The 23,025-nt window shown below is 43.8% G+C and overlaps 1 protein-coding gene across 5 annotated transcripts in view; it reads left to right on the top strand.

Annotated features, from left to right (window-relative positions):
* Positions 1-16,880, top strand: part of cep112 (centrosomal protein 112) — a 114,978-nt gene extending 98,098 nt beyond the window's left edge. For 2 of the 5 annotated variants that reach the window (XM_052049515.1, XM_052049516.1), the window contains 5 exons: positions 664-753; positions 7,557-7,658; positions 9,184-9,248; positions 10,600-10,653; positions 16,153-16,880. In XM_052049515.1, coding sequence (XP_051905475.1) covers positions 664-753; positions 7,557-7,658; positions 9,184-9,248; positions 10,600-10,653; positions 16,153-16,309 — 468 coding nt within the window. In that variant the 3' untranslated portion in view covers positions 16,310-16,880. Of the gene's footprint in view, positions 1-663; positions 754-7,556; positions 7,659-9,183; positions 9,249-10,599; positions 11,722-16,152 lie in introns of those variants that run through there. The other 3 variants (XM_052049517.1, XM_052049518.1, XR_007959550.1) reach the window with 3 other exon arrangements.
* The last annotated feature ends 6,145 nt before the right edge of the window (positions 16,881-23,025 follow it).

Here is a 23,025-nt window from a genome sequence, read left to right as displayed (position 1 = left end):
TACATGCTAGCGTACTTTTTTTAAGCTAGCATACATTTTACCATGCCTGCGTCCAATAATGTGGTGCGTCTTGTGTATGTATTAAATACAGAAATAGCACCCGCAACTGACACATGCGCCTTTTAAATACAGTGCGCGTGAAAATGTGGGGGGGGGGGGGTTGTATCTGTAGACCAGATATAGATAAACCAGAAACAATTTTGTTCGGCAAAACATAATGTAGCCTATTATGGATTATTAATTAGTGTTATTCGTTCTTATTACTTTTGGTGAGATAATGTCTACGTGGGTATTATTTATTTTATTTATTATTATTATATTATTTATTAATTTTTAAGTGCTTCTTGTTTACAGAAGGGTAAACTTGTTTCAGTTTTTCGTGCCCATTTTGGAATGGCTCTTCCACTGTTCACCGGCAATTCGGTGAGTCGCGCGAGAGCAAAAACAGGGGCCTCAAGAAGGGATTTTGCTAAATCCCAATTGTGCATTAGGAGCTCCATGTCTAACCATTTTTGTTTGTTTCAGTCAGCAGCCTGGTTCATATCGCGCCGACATAGCCTCATCCTGCGTCAGCTCCACGTTGCGCCACCGACACACGCACATCTGGAGCTGATGTTCCATCAGCCTGCCGACAGCGCTGACTTGTCTTCTGCCTTCCCGCAGGCTCTGCGGGAGAAAGTGGAAAGTCTACAGAGGCAGCTGCGCAGCTCGGAGAAGGCGCTGCTTAGCAAAGAGCTGGAGAGCGAAGAGAAGGTAATCAGACGCTCCCGTCATCTGCCTTTCTTCACGCGAGGCTCCCGCGTCAGTCGCTCCGGCTTAACATTGCGTCACCCGATGCACTCCCGTCACATCGTCGCTCTTCTTATTTAACGTCCCGGCAGTCGCTATCCTTAGCAGACACTACAGAAGGTTACACAAGACACACGGAACAAATTCTCCCTTCTTGGTTTCCACACCAATAGCCTCCAATCCCCCGTGACTCCACCATCATTCTCCATTTCCCGGCCAAAGACATGCCCCCTCGCGCATTTCCCAAATTCTTGAAGATTTGGCTTCAAGGGAAAGAGAGAGCGCCTTGGGCCAAGAACGCCACCGCGGCCTGTGTTCAGAGGGAAGCCTGTGTGCTCACACACTCGCACGTACACACGCACACACACACTCACACACACTCACACACTCTCCGTGGCACTCGAGAATGCCCTGTAATCAGGCTGCGTTTTGACCTTGACACACTGAGAAGATAGCGCTAATGACTATACTTGCACAGGAGGCTCTTCATTGTCGCCCGTTAGGCATATTCATTCTCGCCGACCTACCAACCCGTCGTCGTCTGCCACCCCCTCTCCCCCCACCAGTACCTCTGATCTGCCCATTGACCCTTGTACACACTTCATACACCGGTCACACACTGGTCACTTGTCTGCGTCGTCACAAATTTACACAAAGGAGGGAGCATGTCCCCTCTTCCAATTTGGGAAGAATGACAAGTGCTAATCATGCTTTTTTTTTAATCTCAGGCACGCTTTTCAATGTTTGTATTTGTGAATTTTAGTCAGATGCAGAAGACTGTGAAAGGTAATATTTATAAAATAAGAGTTGGGTTTAGCAACAGGTGGACATTTTTATTCTTTTTTTTTTTTTTTCGGAAACATCATAGCTATAAAGATGACGCCTGGTAAAATTTGCATTGTGCAAGCTTTTGTAGGGCAATCCGAAGAACAAAAAAAATGAAAATATCTCAAATTTATTCTACAAATATATTTCTAACGATATATTTTATTTTTGCACTTATATTGAACTGTGTGCCGTTCTTTTCTGAAACATTTATTTTGGGCAATTAACCCCCTCCCCCCTCCCCAGACACCCCTTCCACCCCAATTTGGTTCCTGTAGACTGCATTTTTCCCCAGTGTGGGACAAATAAATGTTATCTTGAAAAGCTGATGCTCTAGGAAAAAAATTACAGGAGACATCAATCTCTATCGAAATGATCGATCCATTTATCTGGCGCATGGTGCAAATACTTTTGTTTATTAGTACATGAAGTCGTGAAATATCAAATTCTCACGACGCTTGTTGAACGTCTCATTTTGATTGGCTGAGGCAAACGTGGCACTTCAGAGTTTGTGTGGCATTTCTGAAATGGCAAAATCATTCTTGAGAAAAGTCTTTGTTACGTCTGGGCAGAGGGACAAAGAAAGTGTTGCATCCGATCCATACGCTTATCGTCTCAGAGACAGTTTTGGTGACAATTCGTAGCCTTCGGAATGAAGTCGAAAACAATCACGCCCACGTGTGTCATAGCCACGCGTGGCGTCATGGATGCTCCTCTCGTCGGAACGGCATCCGGGCCGTGTGGGCAGCAAGGCTGCAGTGCAAGATGGTTACGAATATCGAAATGAAATGAAACTGTGATGTCATAAAAATAGGAATGGTGTCATTTCTGACTTCTGTCTCTCTTCATTTCATTGCCCACCGTTGGTGTCTTGCAAAGGAGAGGTTAAACGTGGCTCTTGGGTGCAGACTTTGCACATAAAGTGACGGCACAGCGGCTCACTCTGTTTTCGGACCCCTTGAAGACGGTCCCACCAAGACTTCTGGCAGCCTTAGTCTTGTACCCCGTTCACATATTTGGAGGTGATTCTTTTTGATGGGCTTTTATAATGCACAGGCCAGTCCGAATTGATAGTTGCTGACCGTAAGCGTCATACAATACCAATTCTTTTTTTCTTTTTTTTTTCGTTGAAATACTTCTTGTTGGCGACCCGCTGCTCCAGTGGTTAGCGCGTTGACCTCACAGTGCAGAGGTCAACCGGGTTCGATTCCAGCTGCGGCCTTCGTGTGAGGAGTTTGCATTTTCTCCCCTTGCCTTCGTGGGTTTTCTCCGGGTACTCCGGTTTCCTCCCACATTCCAAAAACATGCATGGCAGGCTGATTGAACACTCAAAAAATTGTCCCTCGGTGTGAGTGTGAGCATGAATGGTTGTTTGTCTCTGTGTGCCCTACGAATGGCTGGCAACAAGTTCAGGGTGTCCCCCACCTACTGCCCGAAGACTGCTAGGATAGGCTCCAGCATCCCCCGCGACCGTTGTGAACATAAAGTGGAACGGAAAATGGATGTATGGTTGGATACTTCTTGTTCCCCAAACTCTCTTTGAATGTGTTGCTGCTCCACGCGTGTTAAAGTCGCAGTTGTTTGAAGGTTTCTAATGACTGTAACATCTTCACCGTGAGATTCTTCTCATGTCAAAGGAACCCAGCCTTGCCTCAATAAAATTGGGGAAGCACCTTGTTCGTTTCCCACACCCTCAGCCAGATCTGAAGCCGCATTTTCATATTTTTTACTTCTGAAGTTCTTTCAGCAAGACGGCTTTCAAATCACGACTCGGTGAATTCGCGTTACCGACTCATAGTATGCGGAGGTGCAAACTTTGTGAGTGGCGTCATTTTTGATGTACCACCTTGTTCCCGACAAGGTTTTTTGTCACCCGTGCCGCAAAAATGTCTTCCTGGCAACGACTTAGACACACCTTCATTAGCATACATCAACCTTCCCGACGACGTGACAAACTTCACTTGAACGTTGAAAGTATTGCGGGCTTGTTCCTTTCCGCTGGCAGCTGTCAAAAAAAAACATGGCGCGTGACAGTACCGACGGGGCACCACCATCTGAGGACTATATTTAGATGAAATGTTGTAATTTCCGGATGGCTGAGTGGGGGAAATGACTGGCGCTCGTCAGAGCAGTCTTCAAAACAATAGCAATCAGGAACTTAAGCTACGTTTGAAAAAGGGCTGCCGTCGAAATCGTGGAGTTGACAGCTTCAGGGAATGGCATCACACGTCTTGCTTTGCCTTGATCCAAAAGTCTTGTCATGATATATCAAAAGTTGCTCTTGATTTTTCACAAGCGCGGTTTCGTCGAGTCCAGGGTTGGGCAACTTCGGTCCTCCAGGGGCCCCGTTCCAGCTGCTTTGTGATGTTTTTCCTTTCTCCAACACAGGATCTTGATCAGGCTTTTGTTAGAGCTTGCTGATGAGCCAATCATGTGAATCAGGTGTGTCAGAGGAGGGAAACATCTAAAACACAGTGTCAAACTCAAGGCCTGGGGCCCAGATCCGGCCCGCCGGGTCATTTTATGTGGCCCGTGAAAGCAAATCCTGTGTGTCAACTTGCTAAAATCGGTACCAAAATGTGAAATTGTCATGTGTAATAAATAACGTTGAGATTTCCCAATAATTTTGTTAGCCACTTTACACTCACCTGAACAAAAATTGAACCAACTATTATAATTGACTGATTTCAAAACTAGTAATCTATGAATTTGTTGTCTACCAGTAATAATTTGTGGTTTCACTGTCATAACGGCCCTCCGAGGGAAGACGTAACTCCAAATTGGCCCGTGACTAAAATGAGTTTGACACCCCTGATCTAAAACATTCAGGACGGGGGCCCTTCAAGGACCGGAGTTGGGCACCCCTGGACTCGTCCACGTTAATGGTCACCAGTCTTATCGGCAACATCGACTGTACATTCATGGCACAAAAGAGCAAAATTATACCTTACCCTTTGAATACTCAGTAGGAATAATTCATATCACAGTTCGGTGGTCATGGTTTCTGGTTCCGTTTGGTATGTGTTGAACGTCATTTATTTGGTGAAGAAAGTTATCTTGGGTAAATGGATGATGGTAGATCATTTTTTATGGACATTTTTATGGGTTAGGTCAAATAAGGTTCGTTGTTTCTTTTGTGCCGAGTGCTTGTTATCATAACTGTCTACCAAGAGCAGCAATCATATTAATTATATGATGGTATCAAAGGCGGCATAGTTGTTTTGGTTACAGTTGTGCACAGTGGTGGTTATTATTGATTGGCAGGAATCACAAAACGAGCGACGCTTGCACGCAGACGTACATATTTCGAGTCTGATTTACTCACAAAATCCGAGCTAACGTCATCATTATGACTTGCAAAGAAGGAAACCCATGACAGTGGCTTTGTTGTATTTCTCGCAATGGTGTTTTAATTTGACTCTTGGAGGTGGCGCTTGTCGTCAATTGCTTTGTGAAGGAAAGATCGTGCGAAAAACAGCCACATGAAAACTTGCCGGGGATCGGGGAAGTACGGCCTAAATATGGAAACCTTTCCCGACACATCATACCCCCTTGTCATTCCAGTAAAAGATCTCAACTGGCATTCAAAATATGTGAAGGAAAATATTTGCGATGACAAACAGACTTTTCTTTTCTGACGCAGTTCATGATTCGCGGATGTGTCCGGCTGCCACTCTACACCAGTATGGTATAAACTGCCGAGGAGGACTTACTTGATGTCAGATTTTTATTTTTATTTCTTTGTATCGATGACTGGTATCGTCAGCATAGTTAGTACAATTCGCCCCCCGCTTTCCCAAACTGAGCTGAGTCGAGTGTGGAAAAAGCGACTTGAGCGAGCTGCTTTATACCGGGATCATTTAGAGTAGGGGTCCGCTTTGAAGTGCTTCCCAATCCCTCGTATTGTGCCCGCCAAGATTAATTAGCCAAAGCCAGAACAATCAGTTAAATCCACAACAGGAAAATGATTACGAGGGGGGAAAGGCAATCTTTTTCCCTCATGCGCTCCTTACTTGAAAGACTGATGAAAGGTGGATTTTTGCTGTCATTGTGACCACTTAACACAATTAGACTCAGAACTGTTGGGGGGCCCCATCAGTGCAGATTTTTGAGCTGCGAGCTGTCGCACGGTTAAGGGCTGGTCAACACACTAATTCCACTTACTTTTTCTAAAACTTTCTGTCCATTCTTTTTAGTTTCATTACGTTTTATTCCATACAGTGCTATTTTTCATTAATTTATTTTTTTCATCCACTTCTATCCATTTTCAAATCAGACCTCTAACATTGAGAATTATATTTCCAAGCATTTTGACTGATCTTGCAAGGCCCACAGAATATTTTGGTTTGTGACAAATTAAGCACCAAACCTCCAGTTTCTGACCAAAAATGGAGAAAATGGGCCGTGTGTTCAGCAGAACAGCCACTTGGCGTTTTGCTATTGCTACGCTAACTCACCGCAAGGCTAATCAGCACATCAGTTGCTTATTTTAGGCAGCGGCCCTCCAGAGTTTGACACCTATGGTTTAAGACAAGCATAGTAGCCACAGGCAGACAACAATGAACTCAGTAGTGGTTTATTGTCGGGAAGAGGGACAGGTCAAGAAGGCAGGAACCAAAGGCAGTCAGAGAAACCAAACCAAGGTGTACGGGAAGGCTGAGCCTAAACAGCGAGGAGTGAGGGAAGATAGCTGACAAACTACCAACGGGTGGCTCTTGACGCCGGGGTGAGTGTGGCTGATGAGGTGAAGACTGGCAGGTGTGTCAGAGAGACAGGTGCGATGATTGGGGAGACGCCCAACCCGCACTGAATTAAGGGAAAGGCAACCAAAAACAACAGAGGGAGCGGCCACAAAAGTGGAACACTGAGGACAGAACAATTTATTCTCACACTTTTTCTCACGATCACAGCACAGGCGTTCCGCCATCAACCCTTAACTCTGTTCATAAACGTGCCTCGACGTGTCCAACTTCCAACGTGTCGTCGTTTCTCTCCTTTGTAATGGACACGGCGAGTTGAGATTCACCCCCTCATTTTTAGAGCTCTGTTTATGTGGAATTTCAATTCATTTCCACGGGAAATGTTGATTCGATATTAAACTTGGCAAGTCAAGGTACCAGTGCAGGCCATATGGGCGAAAGTATCGGCACACTTGGCAATTCAACCCACAGGAATTTACCATGGCAGGTGCTCCATTCATGTCACTCTGCAGACTTGCGCTTAATTGAAAAAAAAAAATCCTGACTCAGCAACTGGATTCACGCCGCAGATTCTTTTATAGCTCAAACCCTGTGTTTGCGCGCACTGCTGCTATATGCGAACCCCGGCAAGCTTTCCATTCATGTGTGCTTGTCGGTTAGAAAGCCTTTCTCAGCTTCTATAATCAGACTCTGGTTTGGTCGGCATGTAATTTAGCCCCAGACAGACTTCCTCCAGTTCCTCCCCCGGCGGAGAGGTTGCGAGAAATCTTGCCAGAGAGCCGCCGCCGCCGTCACCATACTGATGCGTTCTGTTGTGTAAATGCTCCGTGGCATCGAGTTAGTGACGCCAGACGTGAGCAGCCGGCAGGGGGTGTCGTGCTGGCTTGTGCGGGACCCCCTGCGGTGATGTGAAGGGATTCTGACGAGGGAGGGAAGCACTGTCAGCTACGAATAGGGTCGGGAATGCCTGGTGTGCGTTGCTGGAAGATTCCTCACTTTGTAAAAAACAACAACAACTAAACTCAAAACGCAATAAAAACTGTCATGAAAAGTTCCCAACTATTGTAAACCTGCCCCAGATGTGGAGCGCCGCCATGACCAATTGGCCCACGCTGAATCCGCTTGCAAACAAAAGTACCGTTTGGTATGAAAATGAAGTTCAGTCCCCCGATGTCCTCGATGACCAAGAGACTTTTGTAGCCGCCGTTTTTTTCATATGCTCTGCCCCGCCCCCTTCGCCAGGTCACCACATTGCGTCAGGAGTACGAGGAGAAGATGAAAGGTCTGCTGCCCGCCGAGCTCAGACAGGAACTGGAGGACACCATCACGTCATTCAAAGCTCAGGTGGTGGCCGCTTTGTTGTTTGCATTCATATACGCTTGTTTACCCTTTTGAGGCTGACCAGGGCACCATTTTGATGCTTTGCGCTCACATGAAACAGTTTGCATATGCGTCAAGGCAAAAAAATAAATAAATAAAAATACACAACGAATCTGATATTTTCACATCGGAATTGCGCCGCTCACAAATGTCAGGAAAGAAATCTTTCCGGCGCTTTGAACGCAACCGACTTCCAGCAAGTGTGTAATTGACAGGTAATAAATGCAGTGGAAAGAAATGTTGCGAAATGTACACACGCGAATTAAAAAAAAAAAAAAAACGTTCAATGCGGGGGCATCGCCAGCCTTTTTTCGCCGGCCAAAAACCAAATCCCACAATTCGCCGTGTCATGCAGCTGGCAGAATGCTTCGCATATCTGCGGCGTGCTCGCGCACGATTGTGCCTTCTTTAACACGTGCGCATCGAAACCGATGCGGGCATGTTTGCGCTTTGATGTGGTCAACATTTACATAACATGACGGAACGTGAGCGTTACCATTCCACGCTGTCCTGAACTTTGCGAGTTTGTTTATTGAACATACTCACCAAATTTGGCCAAGATCTCGTTTTCAACTCTGTCAACGTCTATTAAACGGGATGCCACCTAAAGTATATCTCCGTGCGTTGATCACTGTCAAACCTTTTCATCGCTTTATGGGTCATGTTTGAAGGGACATTTTAACATTCTTGATGTGAGGATAAGCAATGAATGGATGGGTGCGTGGATTGTCATACAAGCGTGAAAGGAAGGGAAGTTGCTCCGTAATATACAACTGGGTCAATGGCGAGTATGCATTTTCTTACCATGGCGACTCCAGTTAGGGTTTGGGTTTTTTTTCACTCGTGAATGCAGCACTTCTTCATACAGTACATTTCGCTGTGCCACATGGAATTGGATTACGCCAAATACCTTAATCGGTATTTCAAGTCATTTCAATGGGGGATTTGACTAATAAGAATCCCAAGGCCTTGGACCTCATCGCCGGTGTTTGATACTCGATCTTTTCCCGATGCCTCCCCCAACTCACCCCTGCCGCCTCGTCTCAGAAAGGAATGTTCCAGTCAGAACAATACAGATTCTTTAGGGGGCGGGCTGATGCTGCGCCAGCGTCTCCGTGCCGGCGTGTAAACGTAGCCGGGGTTTATTTTCACTTTAGCCCAGACACTTGATAAATAAACCCGCACCCCGCTTTGCTGCTCGACAAAAGGCCGGCAGCATGTCGCGTCCTCACCTCGGCGAACCTGCCTCATAACCTTCCCCGCCGTTCCCTTGTGCCTTCACCCCTGCGGCCTCATCTCATGACCCCGACCCTTCTGTCCTGGCACCCCTAGACTCAACAACCGACCGAGCCTTTTATCCACCAAGCCTGCTGAATTTACTCCCCCCCCCAACTCCAGCTCTTCTCCAGCGAAAAACACAACCCATCCAAAGCCGTCATATTGACAAAACTTTATTCTCTACGGTTGATAACTCGTATTCCCATTGCAGGTAAAATTCCTTCAGAGGAGGGCCGACTTCCTACAGGAAGGCCTGGATGCATGTCGCAACAAGAGGTTAGTATTTAGTTTTGGACTCGGGATCGCCTGGGAATTGTGCGATTTGGAAGCCCGTCCAAAATAATATCAAGTGTTGTTCATTGTGTCGTCATAGTTTTGGAAGGGTTTTGAATTAGGATTTGAGATTGAAACAAAACGGTCTCGCTGGTGCCACCTAGCATAGTCCACTATACCATTCCCATTGCGTCATCATGTTGAATGTCTGTGTAGAAGGAAAATGTGGAGTTTAAAAAAAAATGCTCATCACATTGATTTCATGGTGGGTTTTTGGATCAAGCGCGTACTTCAGTACTTCAGGTTTTAATTACGGTGTGAGATCCCAACAGCTGGCTCAATACCGCCACCTAGGGAGTTAAACGTGAGCTTCTACAAGTGACGCTTGGTTTTGTCGTTACCTCTCACGAGCTTAGTCACCGGACAAATCCAACTTGGAAGTCATGGGACCACTTTCTGGTAGTATTTGTTGCGCAAGGGGCTTCAAAGCAATGTTGCGCTGTCCCAAGTTGTTTTTCCCATCTGGATGTATATACCATGAAATATATATACCGTTTTGGCGCGAATGAATATAAGACGGTGTTTTTTGCATTGAAATAAGACTGAAAAAGCGGGGATCGTCTTATATTTGGGGTCTAGACATTATACCCATTTGCGTCGCTAGATGCCACCAGATACCATTGAAGCTAATGCTGAACTTGACTCCCCAGGCCAACGTGAACCCCTGTCACGAAGAATAAAAATAAAAATAGCGGTAGCATGAAGAAGAAAAATAAAAAATAGCGGTAAGACAGAAAAGAGGAGAAAATAATAGAAGAGATAACAGAAAATCGAGAAACTGGAGAAAATCTGGAGAAAAGTGGATCGAAGATCGGCCAGGTTAACTGGCAGCTGAGGAGAAGTTATGATGTTGATGATTTACATTTCAAAAACCAGAAGCCGTTCATTTACGAATGTGATTGCACTTTAGATTTGAACGAGGCAAAATAACATGCCTTTTCTCTCAAATATATTGTTATAATAATTTGTTTCAGATGTACTGTAATTATTTTCTGTACAAAAATGAATTTGGTGTTCAAAAAGTCTTCTTTCAAACTTGAGTCTTGAAAAAGAGGGGGTCGTCTTATAATCAGGGCTGTCTTATATTAGGCCCAATACGGTATATATATATGGTGTATATATTTTTAAGTCTCTCTTCCTGGTCCACCTCGCTTCGAAAAAGTGGGTCAGATGTTGACAAGTCTCAAAGGAGACATCAGTCAGATGAAGGCATGTCTCCCCCCACCCCCCATGGTGACGTTCTTAACTGGCGTTTGATGGCATGATGTTGATTTTTGCTGCTCTTTGTGTCCAGGTCACCTCAAGCGTGGGACAGCCGCTCAAGAGACACGGAGACCACCAATCAGATGTGAGCATTGATCGTACCGAGCGTTTCCACTACATCTGCCATCACACACACTTGGTTTTACATCTTGTAAGAAGTGTCAGAAGTACTTGGCGCCTTTTGTTTTGATGTGACACACTCCCTAGCCTCAATATTAGCTACACCTCTACAATCAAATGGGAACCAGTACAAGAGTCCGGACATTTACATAAACACTTGAAACCTTGACATGAGCCAAAATCGGATCGTTGATCAATTTTGGTGAAGTTAAGATAGATTATGTTTTGAAATTGAGCTCACGTTATTGAAACGAGCAGTTTCTATAGCCTTGACATTCGCTTCCTTGTAGTCCGAGTGCGATGAAGCTAAAGTCATCTTCGGGCATGAAAAAGTAACCCACCACAAATTTAATATTCAGTCAGTTCAACCTTTGCAGATCTACATGACCTGGACTAAGGCAATTATGGTATTATTATTGTTATTAAGATTAAGAAAACCTTTATTAGTCTCGCAATGGAGAAATTCCAGATTCACAGCAGCAAAGTTATGAAAGGAAGAAGTAGAACAACAACAAAAATTATATTATTATTATTATCATTATTATTATATTTGCTTGTATCACTGTATACGGTGGAAGCCCACGTTTGTGCTTCAGCATTCTTATATGGTTTTCGTTCCTATACCCCATTTTAAACGAAAATTGAATATTTTATTTTCTTTGGCGGGGCTTTCCAAGGCGTTTATAATGAGCGTCAATTACAAAATACAGCAATCACCTCTCTGTAGGATCCAGTAGTGAGGTTCCCACTGCAAACTACAGCTAAAAATAACCTTTTTTTTATATAAATATGTTGTAAGAAATGGTAATTGAGATTTTGTGCTTTTTATAACACTTTTTAACTTTTTATTGCAATACTTTTTAAATGTATTTTTTAAAATTCAATTTATCATCATCTGTATTTTTTTAAGCATCTCTCAATTTGGAGCCAACTACATTTCGAGTACTTCTATATTATTTTTATTATTATGAAACATTATGTGGGAATGTGTCATTTATGTATCTGATTTTTCAAAATAAAATACATTACTTCATTTCCATGTTTTTTAAGTTTTTTTTGAGGGGGGGTCATTTTGTCTTTGATTTTATTTTCGTAATAACTTCTTCACATGGGAGTGTGAAGGTTTTGGAAGCGTCGTGCTCTTTTGCATTGAACTTGCTGGTGCTGGTATCTGGTGTAACTGGTAGCCAAGCTTTGCCTTCCATACATTCCGTCCATACTTTCTGTCTTGTAAAGTGTATTTTTCAAAGAACACGATGGCCTTGTTTTTTTCTTCACCTACACCACATGTGCGTGTGTGTGCGAGACCTGCTGGCCCGTCTCCAAATGAAACCTGACAACCGCCTTTATTTATGTGACGGCCTTCATTCTGCTGCCTTCTCAGTGAGTGATGAGAGCAAAAAAAAATGTCATCTGAGAAAGAGGAATGTAAACGTTAAGGCCTTTTTCTTTAGCGTGACCTGAACGTGACCCTCCACATTTTCGACCGTTTTACAAGAAGCCGTCGTAGCTTGCTCTTATCAGGCAAGGAACCTTATTCCGTAATTTACTGCAAGTGCCTGGCTTGCAGGTAACCATCAGAATCAAAATGTGAGACCCTCCTTCCTCACATAGTTCAAATTCAAATTGATGCCATGCCACAATCATCATCACTGAGGACTTGTGTCTGTTACCCGAACATTTTGTTCAAATAAAGGTGCCAATTAAATACCTCACCTAACAGCAGCATATTTCGCTCCATTCTTAAACAAGGATTTCTACCGATAAAAGCCTCAACACTAGACACCTATGTCAAATAATCACTTCTGCAGGTGGGAAAGTAGCTCTATGGAAAGACCACAATATTAGGTCGGTTTTTGAATGGCTACAATTCTGTAAACCACAGTTGTCAAAGTCAAGGCCTGGGGGCCAGATCTGGCCCGTCACATCATTATATGTGGCCCGCGAAAGCAAATCAAGCATGTCAAGTTCCATGATGCTTGTGAAAGTCTCAACCAAAATTTCAAATTGTCATACGTAAGCCACAATAACAGTCATTATTCTTGATTTTTTATTTTAAAAGTAGTTATTTATCAATTTGTTGTGTGCTGTGTATGAAATAAACTGAAAAAAAAACACCTTACGTTTTGGCATTGCCTACCAAGAATTTCACTGACAGCCACACAGCTAGTTTAACCGTTACATAAAAATATCCAACCAAAAAAAAAAGCCTCCTCTGAAATTGACTCGCCCCCCAAATAAACACCTCTGCTGTTGAGCAACACAAAAAAGATCATCTGGGAACTGTTTGACTGGCAGCAGTGTAGCTAGTTTCACGCTTTACTTAAGCATTCCAAAAAATTTAAACCCTCCCTTCAAATGGATGCCTCCTTCCACATAAACACAGGGAACAAACAGGGGAAAAAAGTACGTTATTTTGGCATTGTCCAAATGCCTCCAATTCTGTCAGACAGACAAGTTTCCACACTAGTCCCGCCCTGACATGAGCATTTCTAGAGATTTATGTTATAGATTTCTATAAAAGGTCTCCTCTCAAAGAGAAGCCTTCTTTAAATAAATGGCTATGGAGATTGGGAAACTTGTTATTACAGGAAAAAGCACAATATTTTCAGTGTGAATTCAAGCAGTTTTCCTTCGACTGACATCAGTCCGGATAAATCAGGCCCTTTTACAAGTGGTTGTTCGAATAGAGCCCTCAAAAAAGATGCCCGCTTCCTATAAACACCTCTGGAGTTCAGAAACAAGAAAAAATTTTGACACGAGTGAACACTGACAATTAACTCAATTGATCAAGTGACGGAAGCATGGTTAGCCCCTTGCACAAGCATTTCTAGTCATAAAAGCCTCCTCTCAAATAGACGTCTCCTTCAAATAAACACCTGTGCGTTTGAGAAAGAGAGAAAAAAGTATCAGTATTTAGGCGCAGTCGATGCTAACAGGTCTACGGTTCTCCTCCCAAATCGACGCCCCCTTCAAATAAAGTCCTCTGAAGTTGAGAAAAAAAATGCAAGGTTTTGAATGGCTACAAATAAACTCACTCAAATAGATGCCTATAAATAAACTGGCACTGTTTCAAGGCAACAATTATCCGTTGAGCATTGAATCGAAATGTCCAGTCTGGCAACTCCGCCCATATAAAAAAAAAATAAAAATAAACTTTTGCACTTCAGATAGAGGTGGGTACTCTCTGCAGTTGCATCATTTTGTCCAAGTTAAGATAACGCCGCACAATGAGCTCTGTTCTTTTCGATGTGACTGAGTGACTGCCCAATATCATTCCGGACTGCCACCAATTCCTCCCAAATGAGTCCGTGCGCCTTTTTGGTTATCTTTTCGCTTATTGCAGACAGCTTATTGATTGTCTCCCGCGCAAAATAAGCTCAGTAATTGTGCATGTGTAAATAAAAAGCCCTGGTTGTCGTTTGGGCGGACGGGGCGGCAACCATTAAAGGATGAAAGCGGCCCGCTTATCTGCACATCACAGAGCCGGCTGTTGTCAAGACGTTGGTCGTTGAGGCGATTTGTTTTACAGTAGCGTGACACTCAAGGCTGCCCGGTGACAATTTAGTGAGTCATGCTGGTATTACTTTATAGGCATAGTTAAAAAAAGGGGCCATATGAAATCGCTTTATGATTCCGTGTTTGTCCAAAATGGAGATTATTTGGTTAATGCGTTTTCTCCTTCAAAGCTTTTTTTTTCCCCCTTTGTTATCAGCGTTCTTCTGTTCCTGCGACAGGTCGTTTGAGGCCGAGATAAGTCAGGCTGTAAAAAGGAGGTGACTCAAGGTCAGGGCTTAGCTGACACCACACTGGCACCTGAATGACATCATTCATGCATTTTTTTTTTCTAGACGTCGCACCAAAGGAGGCCTACTTTTGCCCGCTCGCATAAATAAACCCGTTTAGCAGCACGCACACGACAGTGACACTTATCACCTGCGCTATTTTACTGTCTCCCATTAAGTCCTTTGTCTCTGCGCCGGCTCATATGATACTTTGTCGCGATGGTATTTATGGCATGCCATTCTCGTTTTTTTTTTTTTTCTTCGTCCCGTCACTCCAGCAGTGAAAAGGATATGCAGCTGTGTGCTTTGAAAGCGGGTTTAGAGGCAATATAGCTTCAGCCGCGAAGGCACAGCGGGTTGTGTCTGTGTAATTGTGCTCGCAATGTGCTGTCTGATTCTGCTTTTAGCCGAGAGGCCAATACGGAGAACAACATGCACTTTCATTTTCTATTTATTCGCACTACTGGTAGAAAATATGGCCCAAAGAGTGTGACATGTGAGTACAAAACTTGAAGTTAAAAATGATATATGCTTTCAAATCAAACCTTCCTGCAATGTGCTCTGAATAAATATAGTTGACTCAGCCGTAAAGGTTTGCAGGAGATTGTTGAACGTCGTGGTTTACTCTGCGTTACGCTTGTTACATGGAATAATGAAACACTGAGCACTCAAGTCCCGAATTATTTGGAAATGAATTATTTTCTCACTTCAACAGCTTCACTGCCTGTCTGCAAAGATATTCATTCCAAAAAAAACTGGGATGAATGACCAATTGAAAACAGTAGTTTAAATACTTAATTTGTTGTTGGGGGGAAGTAAGGAGGGGGGGGTGAGAAATCAAATGTGGCATCAGTTGAAGGAGCGAGTGAGTTAATCAGCTCACCGGAGGCATGGAGGAAGAAGCCGGGGGGTCAAGTGATGGATTAAGGATGAGTGAGGGAGTCCAGGGTTTGGGGTTAAGGCTGATTTGGGAGAAGGGCGGCCATCCTGTCAAGCATGGCGGAAAAAAAAAAGTGGCGTCTGGCCTGTGAAGTGTGTGCCGGCCTGGATTGCCAGAAGAAGAGGAAATGAAAGTCATTAACTGTCAGAGTGGAGCCGGCTTCATGGCCCAAACGGGATTAGACAGTGCATCCGACATTGTTTCTATACATTGCTAGACTTAAAAGTCAAGCACAAAATGGGATTAAAACAAGGGAGGGGCATAAATAACCTTCAACAACTCCCCCCCCCCAATCCCTTCTCCCATTTTCTATTTCTTCTCTACCTTCCTTCGCAACCTTTCATGTCTCATTTTTCCTGGCCATCCCACTCCCAGTTGATGCCTGTGACACATTGCTTTCCCACGTCGATCTTCCGCACACTCATCCCATCATTAAACTGCACAGGTGGGCGAAGGCTCCCACGCGGACTTTTATCTATTTCGACACCAAAAAAAAACCCCAAAAAACAGGCATCGTTCTGGGCTCAATTGGCACTTCAAATGATGCAACCTTTTTTCCCCTTAAACCGAACCCTTTCAAACTCCTCGCTCTAAACACCCCCCACCCCCACCTCCTTCCCATAAAAAAAACAAAACTGGAAGATTGTTAGCATCCCTTAACATTTAAGGGTATTATGCACCATGTCCTACTTCAAAGTCAGTCTTAACTTCACTCTTAATTGTCTTCCTCAATTCCCAGCATGCCTTTGGAGTCTGCTGACAACAAGACTCCCCCTCTTTCCTTCTCATCCAGAACTCACATCCTCTACTTCCGCACTTCAAGCTTCTTTCCAGTCAAGACCATTTCAAACCATAAGTCAAGAACAAGACCGGGTCCAATCACCTTGCATGGTTGAGTCAGAAACAAGACAGACTGAAAAGACAATCGTTTCTGAGATGAAGACCCCCTAATACCAGTCTCAACACCTAAAACCAATCTCAAGTACTGAATCATGACCTAAAGAGTGGACCAGACTCGCCGAAGTCTATAATTGCTACCGAGCTGGCTTCCATGTAAGTTCTCGCATCAGAGTCATAACAGTCGAGCTTCCAATCTGTCAGACAGAGCTTACAGCTGCTGCGGACGTTGCGCATTCAGATAATTAGATTTGCTTTGACGTCAGTCACTGCCTCTGATACCACCGCCAAACTCAACAAATTTGCCAACTTCAAACCACACCCTGCACGGTCCCACGTCAAATATGCAAAAATGACATGTCAGAGCTTGAAAGTATATAAAAAGAGTCTTAAAATTGGTTGACAGACAATCGGCACTTGTATGCGGCAACAAGAATTGAAAGAAAGAACAACTTTGGGGCCTTTCTGTGTGGAATTTTGCATTTTTCATGCTTGTGTGGGTTTTCACCACAGTATACGTCAATCTACAGCCAGATCCCTTGACCAAGGTGCTGACACAAGATCTGGGTTTGGTGCTGCACAGATTGCCTTCCGTTGCTCCTTCTTGGATGCAAACAACAAGTATCGCTTTCCAGTGCCATGAAAAAGTATCCCCCCTCCCCTGCCCCCATCCCTCCTGATTTCTGTGTTCTTTGCATATTTTTCACACACAGATTTCAGTTCATCAAAACAATTGGAATATTACACAGAGACAACCCAAGGAAATACAAAATGCAGTTTACTGTATTCGTGCCAATTTAATTCATTAAGGCACAAAAAATAAAATCTCTACCGACCTGTCCCTACATGAAAAAGTAATTTCCCCCTGAACCTAATAATGGGGTGTGCCATCCTTGGCAGCAATAACTGCAATCAAGCGTTTGCGATAATTGGTGATGAGTCTTTTACATTCCTGTGGAGGAATTTTGGCCCACTGTTCTTCCTAGAATTGCTTCAACTCTGCCATGTTGGAGATGTTTCTAGCATGAACTGCCCGTTTAAGGTCGCACCACAGCATCTCAATTGGATTCAAATCCAGACTTTGACTTGGCCATTCCAAAACCTTTTTTTAGGGGGCGGGAGACATTCAGAGGTGGACTTGCTGGTGTGTTTCGGAACGTTATCCTGCTGCAGGATGCAAGAGTGCTTGAGTTTGAGAGTGAAAACTGATTGTCAGACAGCAGAATTCATTTTCCCATCAGTCACAGCAAGTTGTCCTTGTCCTGAGGTAGCAAAGCAGCCACAGACACTGCTACCATCATGCTTCGCTGTTGGCATTGTGTTCTTTTTATCAAATGCTGTGCTATTTGTATGCAGGCCGCACATCTTCACATTTTCACTCATCAATCCACAGAATGTTTTTCCAAAAGTCTTGAGGATCATCAAGAGGTCTGTTGATGAGGCTTTGTGTTGTTTTTGGACAGCAATGGGTTTTGCCAGGGAACTCCCTTGGATTCCATTTTTGGCCAGTGTCTTTCTTGTGGTAGATTCATGAACACTGACCTGAACTGAGGTCTGGAGTTCTTTGGGTGTTGTTCTAGGCTCTTTTGCAACCTCCTTGGAAGAATCGTCATTTCACTCTTGGGAGTTATTTTAGCTGGTCGACCACTCCTGGGAATGTTTGCCACTGTTACTGGTTTTCTCCATTTGTGGATATTGGTTCACTGGAGGCCTGAGTCTTGGAAATGGCTTTGTAACCTTTTCCAGACTGATAGATTTCAATAGTTTTTCCTAATTTCTTCAGATCTTGGCTTGATGCGTTTTGTTTCTTGAGATCTTGTAGCCAACTTCACTTTGTCTGACAGATTCTATTTATGTGATTTCTTGAATCAACAAATGTAGTGCTAGTGAAATTGAACCCAGCTTTCCCAAAACGGTCGTTATTTTGTAATTTAACAAGGGGGGTTTGGGGAAATTACCTTTTCACAGTGGGACAGGTAGTTTTGGATTTTTTTGTGCGTGCCTTAATAAGTATTTTCAATGTTCTGAAAAGTGCTTTGTTACAGCTGCAGCTGTTGTGAAAGCACTTTATAAATAAAGCTGTGTTGTGCGTAATACATTAAATAGGCATTTCGAGACTGTATTTTGTGTTTCCTTGGGTAGTCTCTGTGTGACACTAAAATTAGTTTGATGAACTGAAACCTTTGCGTGTGATAAATATACAAAGAATACAGAAATCAGGAAGGGGGTAAATGGAAGTGCAGTGCAGTGGAAAGAAAAGCCAAATCCATTTGTCTTAGCCGTAAAATCCATTTGACCACCAAGGTGCGCCGTCGTAAATAAGGGTGTTCAGTTCCGTTCTATTGGGACTGGTAAATCCTGATCAGACTTTTTGTTTTTGTGCCTCACTGAAGAACTCAGTAAGAACTTCAGAAGATAACATAGGACCCGAAATATGAACACAAGCAGTGAGCGTGTGTGCCTCGTGGTTCATTGGTTGGGGATTTGAGCCTCTGGCCTTTACGTTTGGCGTTTTCTTGTTCTCTCTATGCTTTTGTGGGTTTTCTCCGTGTACTAAAACTTAATTCTACATTCCACACACTGTAAATTGACCATTGGTGTTCCTGTGAGCGGTTGTTGGTCTCAATGTGCCCTGGGACTGTTTGCTGACCAGTCCACTGCATACCCAAACTCACCTGTCAACCTTTGCTGTGACACTACTGAACTATCTCACAGTAAGAAATCAAGGCTTGCTGTTCTGAACCGGACAATCTCAACTGTACAGCTCAGTGGAAGAACGGCTTTACCGCCTTACTCATCTGGTGTGTTGACCCTCATGCAGCTCCTCGCTCCCCTTAGAGGCCATTGTCCCCACCTCCCCCCCTTTGTCACCTGCTTTGAAGATCTAGCCTCCATTTCCTCTCGCGGCAGTTGCTTGTGGCCCGGGGTGTGTACACACCAAACAAACTTGAAGCAGAACCCTCTCCCCCACCCTCCAACTCCACCCCCTGTGCTACATGGACTGCCTCAGCTCCCCTCTTTTATCTACTGGCTTTTCCTTGCTGGGTCTGCGTGAGCTGACTTCTTCCTCATGGCCCTGCTTGATAATTGCGGTAAGCTTCCCTCTTGGTTTCATTTTCCATTGTCCCCCCTCCATCCCCCACCCCCAAATTCTTGGCTCTGACTCCAGATAAAGGGATGAATACTTCAAAGGGGTCTTGCGGAAGAGTTTAACCCCGAGCCGAGAGGAACAGCACACAATACTGTAATTGAGAGTAGTTAGTGATCACAGGGCTGCGAGCTCCGGCCAGGACAGCGCACACACTCCATTGTTTATGGCGGCAACTGAGGTGGCCAGTAGCTGTTACGACCGCCATAAAAAAAAAAACTATATAAGCCTCTAAAGTTGTTGAAAAGGATGTGTTTTCATGACTTTGGACAGCAGCGACAAAAGCGGCTCTGTCTTGTCCATACATGCAAGAAGAAAAGAAGCAAAATTATTCAGATGTTTGATTTAGGTATACTTTCTAGTCGTAGTGCTATTTGTGGTGGCGCTGAGTGTGACCTGTCACGTTAATAATATATTCTCCGACTGAGCGATGGTTCGACCCCGTAACCTCTTCTCCGCGAGCCCACTTTCAAAGGTCTTTTTTTAGGGGCAGGAGCCAAGAACGCCCCTGGTCCCGGCTCAGACGTACCAACCTCAAAGGGGACCTCCCGTGAGCCATATAAGGGGTTGACAGGGCAGGACGGGAGAGCCCAAATGGCCCCCGCTTCTGGCAGGGGGTACACGCCAAACCCTGCTGGGTTTTCTGCCAGAGGTCATCCGACGCACTCTTGCGCAGGGTTCAACAGCTTTTATAAGTGTAGCGTCACGACGCACATCAGCTATGTTGAGTGCTTTGGGTGATGGGAACCATTAAATTGTGATCGGGCTTGCCTGGTACTTTTTTCACTCCGATTCGAATTGTTTCATCACACTGAATAGTTACGGTGCATCGAGTACACACTGCACTGGCCATGTATAGCTGAATAAACAGGGACATTGTCTGTATTACATGTGATGTTTTATAATTGTATGACCCACATCAGTCGCTTCTAATTCACCCTGCTTAACGGTTCATCTATATCCATAGTTGTATCTATTAGTCACATCACCATAGACCGCGGATGTCAAACATATGTCCCGCGGACCAGAACTGGCCCTGCATGGAGGATCGATCAGGCCCGTGGGATAATTTAAAAGTTAAAAAAATGCATAAGACACGGAATGAATATTTTTAATAGACTGCAATTCATGGATTATCTGCGAGGGGGCCCAATGTTTTATCAGAGTAGAAGACAACATTGTTTTGATCAGAGAAGGAGACAACAGCAGTCTCAGTCTGTCACTGAGACAGACCCAACACAGCAGTAAAAGCCTGCTACCTAATTGCTAGCTAGCGAAATAGCATTAGCATCAAAGTCGTATTCCGACGGTGACTTTGTTCAACAGATGCACGATGAAGGCGGCTGAACTTATATGTCCCGAGAAGCGACAAGCTTTTGCCAAGATTAGCCTGATGAGGAATACTATAGCAGAGAGGATGTTGGACCTGTCAGCAGACTTAGACAGCCAATTAAAACAGAGTATCAAGTCATTTTGTAAAAGATATGTTTGTTAAATTTCAACATTTTCCTAATGTTCTTATACTTCTTTATACCAAAACAACGGAAAGACATGATATTTTGGTTATTTATAGCAGAGTATGGTGTAATTTTAATGGTCCGGCCCACTTGACATCTCCCGAGGCCGTATGTGGCCCACAATGTGAAATGAGTTTGACATCCCTGCCATAGACACATGCACACTTTACAGTATATCCAGTACAAGAATCTCCCAAAAGCGTATTTAATGTATGAATATGTTCGTTATCGGAGTCGTAGTTTGAAGTGGTGTAGCACTGCCTAATATTATGGTTACCATATTTAGCTGCATGAAAAAAATATTGGGACATGACCCAGGAGTACCCTTCTCCAAAGGAGATGTGATGCAACCCCTCCCCCTCCCCCCTCCCCCCACAACTCAAGTTAATAGTTTGCAGGTTTCTCAGCATGTATGCAGCTTGCTTTATTCCAAGAACTCCAAGGATCAAGAATTATCAGCAAACACAAAAAACGCCTCCACCTCAACAGTGTCGACAACTTCACTGTATGTGCCGCCAATCGGAAGCAAATACTTGTGGCTCACGCTCATCTGTGCGCGTCGGCATACGTTTGTTGCTGGGATGTAGTGTTTCAGTCCTTGAAAGTGACTTCGGATCTTCGGCCAGGCGAGCTTTGGCCACTGTAAAATGTAAAAACAAACAAAACGGTCAACTTTAACTCTGATAACATATGATGAGGCAAATGCTCACATCACTTCCCGTGTTTGTTATTCTTCTCTTGTTCTTGTTTCTTCCCGTAACATCCCCTTGTTAAGGCTTCGACTCTGGTTATATGGAGGGGAAAAAAACAAGGCAAAAAGGAAAAAGGTGCTTTGCTCACTAAAACAAATCTTGGATATCAAGGTCTATACTGCAGTGCTAAGACGTTACATTTGAAACGGCAGGTATTTGTGAGCATAGAAGTGGCAGTAAAAGTAAAATAGAGTAAAAATAAAATAAAAGTGGCTTCTGAATGCTGATTGACCATTCAGTAATCGGAACTTCTTTTAGCGGAAGTGCTGCAAAAAAAAAAGGCGCTCAAATGAAGTTTTGTGCGTTAAGCTTTCCATTTAAACTCAAGAGGTTTTGTGTGTGAGCGTTAGGTTTATATCAGGTAGTAAGTGTACCAAATTGGCGATAATAGCGCCATCGGAATGGCGACTGACCTATTTAGGTCATCTTCTCGAGCTACTTCCTTCATATCAATGTTTCTAAACCTTCACTGATGGTAGCACACCACCAAACAAGAAGAGGTTTCCACAGTGGAAACAGGTCTTTAATTCATCATCCAACATTTGGAAATTCAGGCAATGTTTCCCATTGAAATGAATGGGAATGCAATTGATCAGTTGCAGCCCCAAAACAAAGTTGTAGTTTATTTTTATTGGTGTGTGCTTAAAATAAGTACTGTGGAATATAGAAGAAAGTGGAGATGAAAAAAAAGATGACATGGTGTCCTTCATGCGTTCGCTAGCCCATACAGCTAGCCTGAAAATTGGGATAATGCTTTTCTCAACCCCAAAGATGCTTAATAGAAGTTCACATAAACGAAGATACGGTTAGAAAATATACCTTCAGCCTCACTAGCATTGTCACCAGCGAGTTATTGTTCCATGGTTGAATTTGGAACCCAAGACTCGATGGCTGGGACCTGGCTTGGCCCTGCTAGCTAGTCGCCGCTTGGCCCTGCTAGCTAGTCGCCGCTAGCTTCTGCTGAAGGACTTATTTATGCCTCGCTACAAGGCTCACGTTTTTTGTTTTCCAACTTGTCATTGTTTCTCTACACGTTCAGCATAATTTGATGTTGACAAAAAAAAGTGCGATAAAAATTTGATTGATTATTCTCACAATCGTACAGAAAGTAGATTTTGCAGCAAATTTACAAACATGAATGCCCTTGTCATGTTTAGCTCTGGCTACCTTTTTTTCCCCTTCTTTTTTTCAACAGTCATACAATCGGGCGAGGTGCTAACACTATCGCTGTCAAGTTTCACGTTGATGTTTATGCAGCGTAAGAAAAAGCACGATTTCGCGTTCATGCCAAGACTAAA

Source organism: Hippocampus zosterae, chromosome 17 (genome assembly GCF_025434085.1).
Source record: "Hippocampus zosterae strain Florida chromosome 17, ASM2543408v3, whole genome shotgun sequence".
NCBI lineage: Eukaryota > Metazoa > Chordata > Actinopteri > Syngnathiformes > Syngnathidae > Hippocampus > Hippocampus zosterae.
Note: the sequence above shows the minus strand (reverse complement) of the source record. Positions and strands in the feature narration are given on the sequence as shown.